The sequence below is a fragment of the Mycteria americana genome, chromosome 1 (assembly GCF_035582795.1).
Source record: "Mycteria americana isolate JAX WOST 10 ecotype Jacksonville Zoo and Gardens chromosome 1, USCA_MyAme_1.0, whole genome shotgun sequence".
Lineage (NCBI taxonomy): Eukaryota > Metazoa > Chordata > Aves > Ciconiiformes > Ciconiidae > Mycteria > Mycteria americana.
This window is the reverse complement of record NC_134365.1, coordinates 32,503,293-32,517,796: the sequence shown is the minus strand read 5'-3', so window position 1 is coordinate 32,517,796 and position 14,504 is coordinate 32,503,293. Positions and strand designations below refer to the sequence as shown.

Here is a 14,504-nt window from a genome sequence, read left to right as displayed (position 1 = left end):
CGAATGGTTCTTTCTTCAACGCTCCCCCTTCCTTGTCTGACTCCATTATGGAAAAACAAAACCGGAAGAATTAAGCATCTCCCAGTTGTGCTTTCCAATAGAAAATTAAAGTATTGCAAACAGATTACTGGGCCACAGGAGGCACATTGTGGGATATATGATGACAGCAAGGCTTTGAAATTCAAATGTAGCTCTTTTTCTTTGAAATCCTGCCATGGGTGTAGCGCTCTCAGCACTGCCCTGAAGCTGAAACAGCTGCTGTAGTTTCCTTTTACAGTACTTTACTAATCATTCAGTTGGAAGAGGAGGGGCTCAATTCTATAATTTAGTAACAAGTGAACAAAAAGGCACACTGTACTTGGTAGTTTCCAGACCAGCTTTTGATAACTCAGAATAATACGAAATCACAAGAATCTTAAGAACTGCACTTTCTGTGATCACGATGCTTCTCTTTCTTAGATGCCCTGACAGACTCAGTGTATTGGAGCATCCAATCAACTTGCACTTAAATATTTAAGGTGGATAAAACTTCAGCTTTTCTCAGCAGTGAAAGTGACCTTTAACATAAGGGTGAGCTACCCAGTTATTTATTTCCTGTGTTCTTTTCTTTTTTTTTTTTCCCGACTGAGGTTGAGTGGGTAATTTAATTAAAGTCTCTTAACTTTTACTGAGTTCCCTTCAGTAAGACTCTGTGTATTGATTCCTCGAGGCCAGCCAGCCAATATATACTGCCCTCCTATTTGGGAAATTTGGTGGCATCCTGCAGTTGCTTCTGGAAACTCTCTGTTTCTTAATGTTTTACTGCTATCCTGCAAGAATGCAGAACACATCATTGCTTTTCTGGAAAATGTGCTTGTCTGTTGTTTGAACACCATGTCCTACAGCTTTGACAAGGAAGCAGTTCAAGGCAAAGGCGAATCTCATAACCAGGTGAAAAAGATTTTACTAGTCAGGAGGCCTGAAAAGAAGAGTTAAACTATCAGGACAGCAGGATAAAGATCTCCTCAAAACAAACCAAAAAAAGTTAATGGTAACTATATAGAAAATAATAAGGAAGATGAGACCACCGAAAACCCAGAAAGAAAAGAGCAGGACAGGTACCAAACTTTGATTATAAGGCATGCATTATGATATATTTATGTACAATATATACAATAAAATATTACATTTATATTTTCCTGTTTTCCTGTAATACCATTGTTTGATGAGGTGGTTAATGTCAGCTTACATAACTTATTTAACCAATGGAAACTCCTCATTTTAAATCTCAGGCTAGAGATTTCAACTTACATTTAATTAGGATTCCTGAAACAGGTTCTTTGCTAAATATTTCTGTCTGTTTCAATATATACCCTTACTCTTCCCCCCAAAGTTGCCTATTTTCCCCTCCAGTTCGGTTTAATCTCTCTTGTATCCCAAATATTTTGAATATATCTAATGAGGGTTCTTATTTACCTGTTGCTATTTCCTAGATTCTCGCTGTAGACAATCCTCCGCAACATCCCAAACTCTGTGACCTGTACTTCATCAACAGACTTAAACATCTCCTGAAACTCCTGAAAGTTACACTGTCATACTTGCAATAGGTCAGCACAGACCAATATTTTAGAGCACATTATCTCTCACGAGTCAACAGCGTAGATTGTCTGTTTTTATAAGATCGTTTTGTGAAAGAGGAAGGACAAAGGTAGGAGAACCAAGTGTGATTTTACGGTACAGCCTACGCCAAGTGCAAACCCAGCTGACAACACACTGCAGAGTCCTCCAGCAAGTTCTTCCCAAGTAAAGCTGTGCTATATATAGCAGCTATCTTGTGTCTGTCATACAGCGTTGCCAGTCATTACCCTGCAACAATTAAGTGACTCAATCACCAATTCAGGGTTGCTTTTCTTTCCCATGCACACAGAAACAGCTGTTTCACTGCCTTAGGGGTTCCTTTTCTTTGACACCTACTTGGCACAAGCTGTTTGCCAGGCACTTGCTGACGCATTCAGTCAGTTTTGCTGCTGCTGCTTTTTAGTGCTGAAGCCTGGAAGGCTCAAACATACTCTAAGCTGCAAATCTTGCAAAAGTGCTCTGTACATCCACAGATGTGAGGACTTGACTTTTTATGTCACCTTTATGATTCCTAGACAAAATTAGTGTTGCAGTGGGGCGGCAAAGGAGACATCTAGCAAACATGACTGCCACGGCAACACAATGGTAAAAATTACACCCCAGCAATATCCCTGTAAAAGGGGCATAGCGCAGCTTTGTTACTACAGCCCCATCTCCACAAGGATGCTACCAGCAGAACACCAGGCAGAATAGCTAGGAGTACAGTCACAAATTTTAGTGCTCTCAAGCACATTAGAGGCATATTTTGTTGTTCCACTTTTATGAACCACAGTATTTTTATCACCTCATTTATAATTTAGTATTACCTGTCAGGCAAAAACTACTCAAATACATGCTCTTCATTTATATTTGAAAAAAACACCCTGATATTCCTCATATTCTCTTACTCATCCTCCTGTAAGGTAATTAAGAATCTTACTTGCTATGGGAACACCATTTGCTAACCAGCTTATATTAGGCTTTGGGTTGCCGTTAGCTCTGCATATCAATGTCCCATCTTCTCCAGGAGACAAGACCAAGTTTCTAGGTGCTGTTATCCAGTACGGGGCAGCTGGAGTTAGGAAGAGAAACACAGCAATTGTTTTCCAAAATTATGTACAGAAAATCATAAGGCACAGTCATGGTAACCAGAAGATAATTCAAACAAGGTAGGTATAGATACAGACTTACACTTATACTGTTGATTTTTTTTAATATATATATATTTATATATATATGTGATACTCAATGATTAACTGGTAGATTATACTTTGGCTAAACTGAGCTATTGGCTACCCACTGCATTAAAATTCTGAGATAAGCAACAAGAGGCTATTTGTTTCATTTAGGGTTCCTTGCTTCGAATCTAATTTGCCTTTCCTAAAGAAAGTAAAATTTATCTGAGTATGGCATCTGCAGAGACTAGAGTGGTCTTTTGATTAATTTCAGAGATATCCATGCTCACAGGCTGTTAGAAATGAATTTAGGTTTGATTACATAAAATATTTCATGTCAAGGGTGACATTTAGAAATGGCAAAATCCTCAGTCTTGCGAATTCAATGGGTGATTGCAGTGGGGCCAGATGTTTACCTCAGACAGCTGAAAACACACAGAGATCAACATGGATGGAACGCTGTCCTTACCAAAAGATATTCGTCTATGTCTCCATCTCTTTTACAATAAATAACCACAAATAGCATATGTTATCACATCTTGCAATTAGATTTCAGATTTTGGATTGACGGACAGATGCAAACAGAAAATTAAACTTCTGTTCTTAAAAAGGACGTTGAATGTAATCATAAAATGACACTGGTCTACAATAAAATAAATGTCTATTTAGCATGCAAAGTAAGCACTGCAGTTGATTATTTCAATGATTAATTAGCTGTCATTCTGGGTTTTTTGTTTCATGGTATTCAAAACATGCTTACAATTACTATTTGGACAAACATACTGTAACTGTTTTTAGAACTGGTAAGACATCATCTTGGGTAAAAAACTTGAAGAAGACAGAAAACCAGAAATGTCAATTAAGAGAGAAAAGGAAGAAAAATATAAGACCACAAGACAAATAGTAAAATAGAGAAGAGAAAGAATCTGGTCTATGTGAATGGAGAAAATAAGAAGGAGATGAAGAAGAGAGGTGGGGAGGAAGATACAAAAACAAGGGAAAGAAGCAGTCTAATGACAGCTAATCAAAGGATCTAAAATAAATGTAGCACTGGTACAAGCTAAGAAATTATTTCACTGCTGTTACAGTACAGTCTCAATTTAGCCTGTTGCTTTATAAAATAACATATTAAAAAAAGTGGTAGAATTCAGTCAGTTTAATGATTATTTCCTCAGGGGTGTTTTTACCATTATCATTCATCCTTTCAGCTATATTTTATCCTGGAAAGCTTAATTCAGTCTTGCATGCTGGACACTGACAATATTACACTAAGGATTATTTTAGTATTACCTTTCACAGTTACTGAAATGACATGATGAGCAGAACCTAATATATTTCTTGCTATACATTTGTAGTTCCCAGAGTCAGCTTCAGAAACATCTATAATCTTGAGAGTTTTCTTAAAGTTTTCAAAAAATGTTCTGTTGGCTGGCAGTTCCCCACCCTCTTTAATCCAGTGGATTACCGGTGTGGGTCTGGAGAAGCAAAAGCACAGATCAAATTTAGGGACTGGAGAAAAGGAAGATGAGAGTTCAATACATTAATTTTTTGAACATATATTTTACAAATAATTATTTTAACAGCCTTTACCCAGATTTTGGGGCATGTCCAGCAAATGTGCAAAATATGCCAGCATTTGTTTCTAGGAAATGACAAGCCTCACTAACACTGTCAATGGCCATCTGTTCGTAGGCTTAATAATTATAGAATACATTTGTCTGCTGATTAATCTAAAAACCCTGATGGTTAAGAAATGAGTACAAGTGTATTTCAAATCTTATTGCACTTATACTATTAAATTGATGCTCATGGTGATTTTAAAGGTAGTTTCTAGATAATGACAAGTTATACAATTGTCCTTCATTTGAGCAATACTCTAATGCTTCATGAACGTCATAAATTTTACAGCAGAGCTGTAAGGAGACAGAAGTATTTCCTATGAGAAATGAAGAAAACCATCTCAGTGCTGAGTCAAGGATGGCTACTTGTCACTGCACCATGTCTAAATCTTGGCTATGCCCCATGGTGTCCACTGAAGTTGAAAGTTGTCCAAACACATGGAGATATACTTTTAATAGTACAAGAAATTACAAGGTGTGGCTTACTGAGTAGAATGTCCTGTCTCAAATAGTAATGATTCAAGGCAAATATTCCCTTAGCAGTCTAATATCACATATTTTATAACATGGACACCTAGCAAAGTTGACTTTTAATTATAGTATCAGTAATTAGGAATAGTTGTTTTAAACAAAATCTGAATCTGGCCCTTTGTGGACAACTATGTAAGCTTCCCTCATTGAATTATTTTTTTTTTTAAATTACATGACGGCTAAAGACACAAAGCCATATAATGTATAATATTCTATTTTTTCCCCTGTTTTCATCCAACCATTTTATTGGAGTTTGGATTGCTGAATATTTTTATTGCAGGGTTGTCAAAAAGCATGTACCTATATTGCAGGTGAAGATTACCTGAGCTGATGCTACTCCCACTCATAGGTGTGGTTTTGCTAGTGGTGCTGATGCAAAGGCACCTGAGCAGACCACAGCTGAGACAGAAACACTGCACTGATGCTTGTATCAAGCTGTGTCAAGCTGTGCATGAGCGTGCCCTATGGAGCTTATGCAAGTGAATACATGTGCATGATCCTGTGCTGCATCATTTGCAGTTATTGGCTTTCCTCATGGCTACCTCAGAGCACTCTGCATCATGTGCTTTTGTGCACTGTAAACATGTTTACAGTTCCTGAAATAGGTACTAAAGATTTTCCACTTCTGCAGTAACTAATCTATTCTCAGATTTCTACCTGAGAATGAAATTGATTTAAGATCAAACTAGTTCATGAAGTTAAATTGCTCTTTAGTCATTTTCTACTTGCACAATAACCAGCAGAAGCAAACTTGCATTACATCAAAGAAACAAGTACCAATTAAACTCAATTACAATGAGAAATTGGATGTAAGGAGCTGAAGGTATGTTCTAACAACTCCCACCTAGCTGATCTACTAAGTAATTATTAGCATATATGAGCAGCTTTTTCAGATTAGACCAGCAGATTCTTATCTATTTTTATATAATTTGAGAGCCTGATTGCAAATTTAGGAAAAAAAAACAGAGGCTTGATTCCTGAGTGCAATTCTGCAGATGTGTGTCCAAGGTTACCCTATTGGTGTTTCTTGCTTGTGTCGTTTAAAAAAGCAATGGTACAACCTGAATGCTGTGCATAGGGTTTGGGGAGATCAGAAGGCAGAGGCCGTAATATTTATGTTCATGGTCAGTTTTAAAATCTGCTGATGCCCAAGTAAATGGTGGACTTCCTTAAAAGAGCATTTTACATTTCTGTTTCATTCCATTGTACATTTCTGTTTCATTGAAATACCTAAGCTTATACAGTGGTAACATTTTAAGCACCTCTGAAATGTTTCCCTCTGTTTCTGTATTTTTATTTAGAAAAGCCACTGTCTAAAAAGTAACTCACAATCCTGCTGCAATGCACTCCAACAAAAGCACATTTCCTCTGAGTTCCACTTTGGTACTTGTGCTACCTGTTGGTGTTAGAAGAATTGGTTGCCTCTCTGTAACTGGCTTGGCTGGAACAAGAAAAAAAAAAATTAATGTCTAAATTTTATTTTAACATTTATTTATTTATTATAATATTGATCAAATGCATACATCCATTCTCACATTTTGGACAGAGATTTTGCTCCACATCGGCCTTTTAATTAAAAATCATTGTGTTACACAACTACACAGTTCAACAAATCAGGTTTTTGACAGACATAACATATCTCAACCTGTTAAATGCTGTAATTTTGAACACATACATGAAAAATGTTATTATTAAAGTCAGGAGCAATTGATACATAGTTTTTACATAGGCCACTATGCAGCCTGATGGATGGATGCTGAGCTTTAATCCTAAACAGCCCTATTCACTTCAGCAAAACTATTACGGGGAGTAAGAGGTCACTGATGTGAGTCATAGTGCAAGACTGAAAGTTACCAATTATTTCTAGTCTTCCATCAAAACACAAATAAAGCAAAGTTATTGTATTCAGAAATATAAACCAAGGGGATAAAAGGTACGCTCCACTTTGCAATATGCTTTGTTCAATTTTCTAGACAATGTGAGGCATCTTTTCAGAAGTTAAGCCTTGTATTCTCCTCTTACTATATATTTAACTTTAATTCAAGCTGTTCCCCAGTCTGGTAATAAAGAACCATTGATTAACCTGCAAGAAATAACTACCATAAACAGACAGCTATAAATATAAGACCCATTTCTGACATTATACTCTGTTGGCTTTTGAAGTATTATGGTAGTTCATATGCCTTCATTGAAGTCATAATAAGAGTGCTTTCTGTAATAATAGAGTGCTTTCTGTAAATACTCTAATGTTCTTTTATAGCAATTTTAAAATATAGGATTAAATTGCTCTAAAGTGCAGTAGCAGCCTGAACCATTAGAGTAAATTATTGTATTTTTTTAAAATGTGAGCAGAAACATAATAAGCTCTTCTTTATTAGGGTACAGAATTTACTGATAGATTAACATAAATAGAACACTTAATTTTGATCAGTATGTGCTATGAATTCCTTAAAAACTAGTACACAAACAACTTAAAAGTTGGGAGAAAAGGGCGGTCTAGAGTGAGGAACACAGTTGATAGTCACAAGCAATAACTAATCTACCCAGTTTCGGCACTGCTAAGGACAGCTGACTCCTTTTGCAAGACTACGGAAATTCAGAATTACCTCTGGTATTTCTAAGTTGTGAGCCAACCGAATGGCGTTTTCCTCACTAATTGCAGCTAATACATAAGTCTGTGTTCAGATACATATTTCTTGTTTGTTCCTGAATGACATCTTATTTTTATGCAGAGAATTAAAATATTCCCTGCCCCTGTTTTATTTTAGATTCCCATAAGTTATGGTTTAATATGTACAAAGCCTCATTTGACAAGGAAAAAGACAAAACTAGAAGAAATATCATGTATTTGCTAACTATCTCACACAGCATCAAATGGAGAGTCTAGAACCTCAAGTGTTACAGTATCAGTGTTGCTCCAAAGTCAGCCTTGCTAAACACACATACACCTGTTCGGGAGGATTTAATTCACAATATACAAAAGACCATTAAACACAGATTAATGTAAAGATCAGCTTAAACACCAGACAAACAAAACTCATCTTTCCCCTACAAAGTTATTTATACAGATAGTATTAAAGTGTTTAGATTTTACACTTATGAAATATGTTAAAAATGAATGGTACATTCAATAAACTATTACATGTGAAGTGCATCTGTTAAATGCTTAATTGTTATTATGCAGCATGTGATATTGAACAGTCCTAGTGATAATGAACATATCAAACTACTAGTTAAATTGGAGGAAAAATATAAAAAAGCAACACAGTATAGAAGCAATCAAATAGACAGTTTGTAAAATCTGCCCCAGTGTGAAAGGACTCATTTATTACAAGAGTTTATGTTTTTTAGGAGCCATATGTTACAATAACATTGAAACATTAAATATTTGAAAGGATCACACTGTGCAGTTCCTTTCTAAACATGTATTATCACCAGCACTAATAGATACCTTTATTAGAAACCGAAAAGGGAACAAAAGGTTAAGTAGCCATGGAGGTGAAGTTAGTTAACTAAATGCTACTGTGAAACAGGGAATATCAGTGGGGACCAGTGTAACTCACCACCATAAATATCAGTGTCACTCAAATTAGCAGCTATAGTGTCATTCAATGAATCCACTGAAATAAACAGAATATAATGAAGAATGCATACAAGAGGGATAAATCAAAGTACTGGGAATCAAAAGGTGATGATATGGCCACGGTGAGTTAATCAAATGATTGATTAATTTGTTTCAATAGTTACAATAATCATAGTAACTTGATATTCTTGGACATGAAAATCATCTGAAAACTATTACTTTTTACACTGTATTTTTCCAATATTTCAAATCTTACAAAATATTTTTTCAAATGACAAAACTTTATAAAGGGAAAAAATGACAGCTTTTAAAATGAATTATATGTCAGGAAAACTGGAGATTACATTTTAAGTTTATATAGTAATGTAATTTCTTATTCAGAATTAAAATGACAAAATTCCCTAGCATAACACTACTTAACTTTGGTGAATAACTTGAGAATTCTGTATAGATACTATGTAAGTATGTAATTAGGTAATGCAATACCTACTTGAAAAGACTTTTACAGAAATGGGTTGTTTCTGCTGTATAGTTTGCGTATGATTAAATCTTGCATAGCAGATATAGTCCTCCCGGGTGTCTTCTGGTTGTACATTAGAAAAATAAAGGTCTCCATTTAGACCTTGGGAAACTCTTTCACTTTGAGGCAGCCTTTGGAAAGCTAAGGAAAAACAAGAACACATTTATCTCAGTTATAATACACACTCCTTTATTATGATCTGCAGACTCCACATTCGCTTGATTACGCTGTTTGTGGGTTTGTAAATATATAGACCTTTCTAAGTTTCCTCTTGAGCTCCCTTGTCTTCCCATTCTTCCCCAGTGTGTTAATCTACAACTTACATTAAAATCTCCAGCTGCTTTTGGCTTCATGCATTTGGGCTGCATATCTGCTTGTTTCTTCATTTCTACAGAAATGGAAATTCTTTGAATTTTAATTTAGAGGGAAACTCCACCATCTGTGGTCTTGGTAAGCAATGATCAACTATGTAGAAAAACTGCAAAAAGTAAACTAATTCTGCATAAAAAACCAAACTCACCATTATCCATCCAAAATATTATAGGTGGTGGTAAGCCAACAGGAGGCCTGCAGTGTAGTACTAGTGAATCGCCTTCTCGAACCTGATTTGGTTCTAGTTTTTCTTTTGTCCATAAAGGGGATCCTATAGAAAGCAATTTTAATACACTTACAAACTATGGGTTGCCAAAAATTCCAGAATTTAAAGAAGAAATGCACATGCATCAGAATGTTATCAGAACATCAGAACTACATGCATCAGAATATTAAGTCCTATCATGTTTACTGAAGATTGAATTTTTGTTCTTTTTTATGTTTTCCTGGGAGAAAAGTAGGTTTTCTTTAAAACATTTTTTACAGCAATTATTTGTTGAAAGTATAACCAACTGATTCAAATTATTTTGGCTACTCATTAAAGGTTCTGTAACAGTCTTGGAAAGTTTTAACTATGATAATGCAAAAAAAAAAAAAAAGTGATGCACTAATTTAGACAAAAAGGTAGACCTTCCTGAAACAGTATGATACACACACAGTTTTATTAAAACATGTGAGAACAGCACATTTTAAGCAGAGAAGCGTGAAAAACTGATCTGAGATAAAAATCACATAAAAAGCTGTAGGAACAGCCTACCATTAATCAAAATTTTTTAGCTTTATCTTCTTTTTGGTCCCAGTCTGTTCTGTATTAAAGCTATTATAAAAACTATGGAATACATGCATCAGAAAGAGAATAAAAATTGTCCTCATCAATGATGTGCATTAAGGATTTAAACATTTTATTTTAATTGTAGCATCATATATACAACCCAATTTTAAACATCACAGTTCATCCAGACATACAAAAAAAATCAGGAGAGCATTTTGGTTATTAAATTTTCCAAGGAACATGGGAGAGAACATGCAATACATTATTAAATCTGAATACCAGAAACTATACAATACGTTCTAACATGATCACTTTGATGATTAAATTTTTAAGACAGGAAAAAAAACCCCAGAAACATTCATAAGAAAATAAGTAAATTGAAGTGTTTCACATTTTATGAACATTAAGAGCTTCACTTACTAGAAGGCCTTATAACAATATTGTTGGAAATGGCTGCTCCTCGTTCATTCCTTGCTGTACACTGGTATACTCCTTCATATGCTTCTGCCTTCCCACCATTCATAATATTGATCACAAGGGTCCCTGAATTTGGTTTCATTGTTACCTGTGCATCTTTATCTATATCAAAATGAGTTCCATTGCGTGTCCAGGAGAAGCTAAAATAATAAAAACAAAAAAGAAAAGTTTCTTCTTCATTTGCCTTTTGTAGATTGTACGGACAGAAAGAAGAAAAAAGTAATTTTCAATAATACATGGTATTTTTTCTTTAGCAGATAAGTAAGACTTGTTTCCAAACTAAATTAACTAATAAAGTAATAGAGCACTTTTAATACAAAAAATCTGGCAATATTTTAAGATAAAAGGCTTGGCTGAACTTGTTAACAGGAGCCATTTCAAAGGCAATATTTAAAAAAAAAATTACATTAAAAGATTCTGAAGTTAATCATATATGGAAAAGAACTGATTTTCTTTCTACTAAAGATGATACAGTAACATCTGCGAGAACTGATATTGCTAAAGCTACATTAGCATTTCCATTATAAAACCTATTGTTGAAAGGGTTTATAAACCTGCCTTTAAAAACTTGCTCTGGGCTGAAATGTGTCATCTCAGGTCCCAGCAGGAGACCATTTCTTTTAATTGGTTTGGCCATTTTAAAGTAATGCGAGTGAATTAAAGACTGTATGGTTAGTTTGATTTCTTTTCACTACTCTAACACAAACAACCATGATTCTTTAAATGAAATCTTGCAGTCTGATAGCCCATAATTAATCTAGTAAATTTATACTGGTGTTACTCAAAGCAAGAGATGTTTTGAAAAGTAGTCACTAAAAATGAAGACTATTAGAACTCATTAAAAAAAAAAAAAAGCAGAGATTCAGTCTGCAACTTATACTACCGTAAACACCAATTTCTTACATGTGCTTTGTTAATGGCTAAAAGTATAGTTACAGAGAACAAGACCAAGGCCCGTGAAGCGCTGAGCACTCACAGGTTCAAATGTTGTGAACGGCAGTTTTCCTACTTGTTACACTTCTGCTTCATAACCTTAAACACAAACACTATATACACTTACTGTTTGAATGCTTCCTAAAAGTATAAACATATACAGTACTAGAAAAGCTCAAATTTTAAGTGACTCAAATTGTGTGCTGACCTTCTGCAGTAGGAGGGCAAGACTGGACATGCTATTTGCATTTTGTGGTGGGGAAGAGCAGAAGAACTGGACCTGACCAGCAGCACTGCACCACACTGCAGTGCTTTTGGCAGGACTAGTGTGCATAGTGAACCAATAGTGAACCTGTTTCTTACGACCTTGCGGGTGAAGCTGCAGAACGTGGGGTTCCTGTAATCCTTTGCCACCAATAACACTGAAGGATATAGGGAACTGTAATGTAGTTTCAAATGAGAGGTGACAAATGTGGTACGAAACCCTGAATTTGAGATACATGAAAGTCAGAATCTTTGCTGCTCAAGCTATAGGTATCCATAAACCTTTATGCCAGCTGCTCTCCCCAGTAAGAAGTTACCCTGTTTTAACAAACAATTCACACTCCGGGCTGAGAAAGTTCATCTTCAACTTCAGAGCTTTGAAGCAGCTCAAGTTCCAATATGCATTTTCACATCATCAAGACTGACGGACCAGACTAATTATTGAAATAAATTATTTGGATGTCATATCTTTAAAAATAAGCAAAACTAAGCACAAGCTTATAAAACTCATTAGAAAATCCTGCACTTAAATCCTGTCACTTCCTCTGTAGCAGGGGAACAAAGCAAGACACAGGTTTGATGGGAAAGGTGAGGCTGTACAACAGAGAGCCCTGGCACATGACTCAGATATGTCAGTGTCACGGACAGTGCTCTTAGTCTCTCAGGTAAATCCAACCCAAAAAAGGCCTTCAAGAGAAACATCTGCAGAAGCACTACAATTGTCCCAAAGCACACAATAATAATCTGGTCAACACCCAGACTCTTAAGAATGGCATTGTACCTGCTAAATTAAAATGCTGGTAAACATAGCAGCTTTATGGCACTCCTACCATTAACAGAACACTAGAAAAGTTGACAGTATCCCAGATAATCTCCATCTTCTCCATTCTGCTGCCCAGAATGATCCCAAGGCATGGTCATAACGATCATGATCCCAAGGCAACCAGAAGTAATAACGTAGAAAAAACCCTGGTTATTCAGAGGAAGTACATTTAATGAGCTCTGTGTGCGTCTGAATGAGCAATTATAGACTGACCTTGTAAGTAAGCTGAAACATAACACTACCAAGCACAGAGAGAAGCCCATTTCTCTTTATAGTCTCTGAAGTCAGAAGCAGTTACTAGCAATGCCAGAATGCATCACGGCTCCTGCTGTTTCCAGTCCAGGTACTCAGTATCTTGGAATGAGTAGTTTTCAAATATTTCAAGATACTGAAATAGGGCCTTAAAATGGAAGACGATCAGGAATCTGATCTATACACAGGGTTACCATTTCTGCCAAAACCAAAACTTGAGGCTATTAAATACACTTGGTAAATCAAGGCTACTGGTCATTAAAACTGATACACATTACATAACTTCTGACAAAATGCTTATGTATTTCAAGATGAGCCTCGTAAACCGGAATGTTTTACAAAACATTAAATTCAAATTTATTAGCGTTACTCTGAATTTATTCAACATCTATTCTTCTTAGACACTATGCCTAAATCTGGAATGTGATCCAGTTCATAGTATGGCAGGCCTCTTAGTGCATTCCATGGGCATTTACCTATCTGCTCTTGTAATAGTCGGGTATTATTTTATTGTTAGAGCTTTGAGGAGAAAAAAAATACTACAGTTGTGTGATGACTATAGAAAAGCTTAAATGTCAAGTATGAGAAAAGTCAAGTTTATGCCACTATCTGGTAGCTGTTTAAATTACAAAGGTAGGAGTGCGTGCATGTTTCTGCATGTGCAAGCACATACATATGCATATACTTGTTAGTTTACAAAAGTTACATTATGTTCTCCTAGTTTTCCTATGCTGTTAGGCCAACAAAAGCAAAACAAAATGCTACTAACCTAGGAGGTGGCTTTCCTTTTGCTTCACACTGTATTACAATATTCTCTCGAGGGTCAACAATGTAATCTTTTGGAGATTGCTGAGTTATCGTAGGAGGTTGCGACACTTCATTATGGAATATAAGAAACAGAGAGGAATTTAACAATATTTTCAAAGTATCAGCAAGATAGTTTTGTAAGCAGAGAAAGCAGAATTGCAATTAGCAATCAAATCATTGACAGAAGATCAGGATTAAAGTATCCTTTCTATTAGGAGGCTGAAGCCCTCTACTCTTGTAAATCAGTGTAGCTATACTAACTTCCAACTGAGCTATGCTGATTTACAGTGGATGAAGATCTTGGCCAAAAAGTTTAATGAATATCATTTCTATGTGTCAGATTTCAAGATTTTCAAAAAACCAAAGGACACTTGAATTATAAGTCCAACACACCCTGAATGAAGAGTTGTGAGACATATACCCACACAAAACGTTTTTTACCACACAGAAGAAAGAAAAGTACATTGCTTTGTATTTCTAAACATTCTATGTATTTCCAAATTCTCTATGGGTGTAAACTTTTCACACATTTATTGTGCTCAACATATTGAATTAATATAAAGAGCATGCTTTTTGGAACTACTTTTCAGGAGTAAAAGATGTGTTATAACTAAAACACTCTGTAAAAAAATGACAAAAATAGTAACTAGTTTCCAAAAAGAGTAGACATGTAGGAAAAGTCTAGTACTAGTTCTCCTTAAAAAACCCAACAAAAATATAGTAAATCTTGTGAATTGCCCCAGGAGAAACAAACATTTAACATTTATGATTTATCAAGTA

General features: G+C 35.5%; 1 protein-coding gene across 30 annotated transcripts in view; it reads right to left on the bottom strand.

Moving 5' to 3' along the window:
• NRCAM (neuronal cell adhesion molecule) overlaps positions 1-10,765 on the bottom strand; it is a 62,103-nt gene extending 51,338 nt beyond the window's left edge. For 15 of the 30 annotated variants that reach the window (XM_075491571.1, XM_075491581.1, XM_075491572.1 and 12 more), the window contains exons 1-7: positions 10,589-10,765; positions 9,545-9,667; positions 8,995-9,165; positions 8,485-8,541; positions 6,251-6,362; positions 4,062-4,246; positions 2,537-2,668 (exon numbers count right to left, since the gene is read on the bottom strand). In XM_075491571.1, the coding sequence (XP_075347686.1) occupies positions 2,537-2,668; positions 4,062-4,246; positions 6,251-6,362; positions 8,485-8,541; positions 8,995-9,165; positions 9,545-9,667; positions 10,589-10,727 (919 nt within the window). In that variant the 5' untranslated portion in view covers positions 10,728-10,765. The remainder of the gene's footprint in view (positions 1-2,536; positions 2,669-4,061; positions 4,247-6,250; positions 6,363-8,484; positions 8,542-8,994; positions 9,166-9,544; positions 9,668-10,588) is intronic. The other 15 variants (XM_075491574.1, XM_075491590.1, XM_075491570.1 and 12 more) reach the window with 2 other exon arrangements.
• Positions 10,766-14,504: the final 3,739 nt, after the last annotated feature.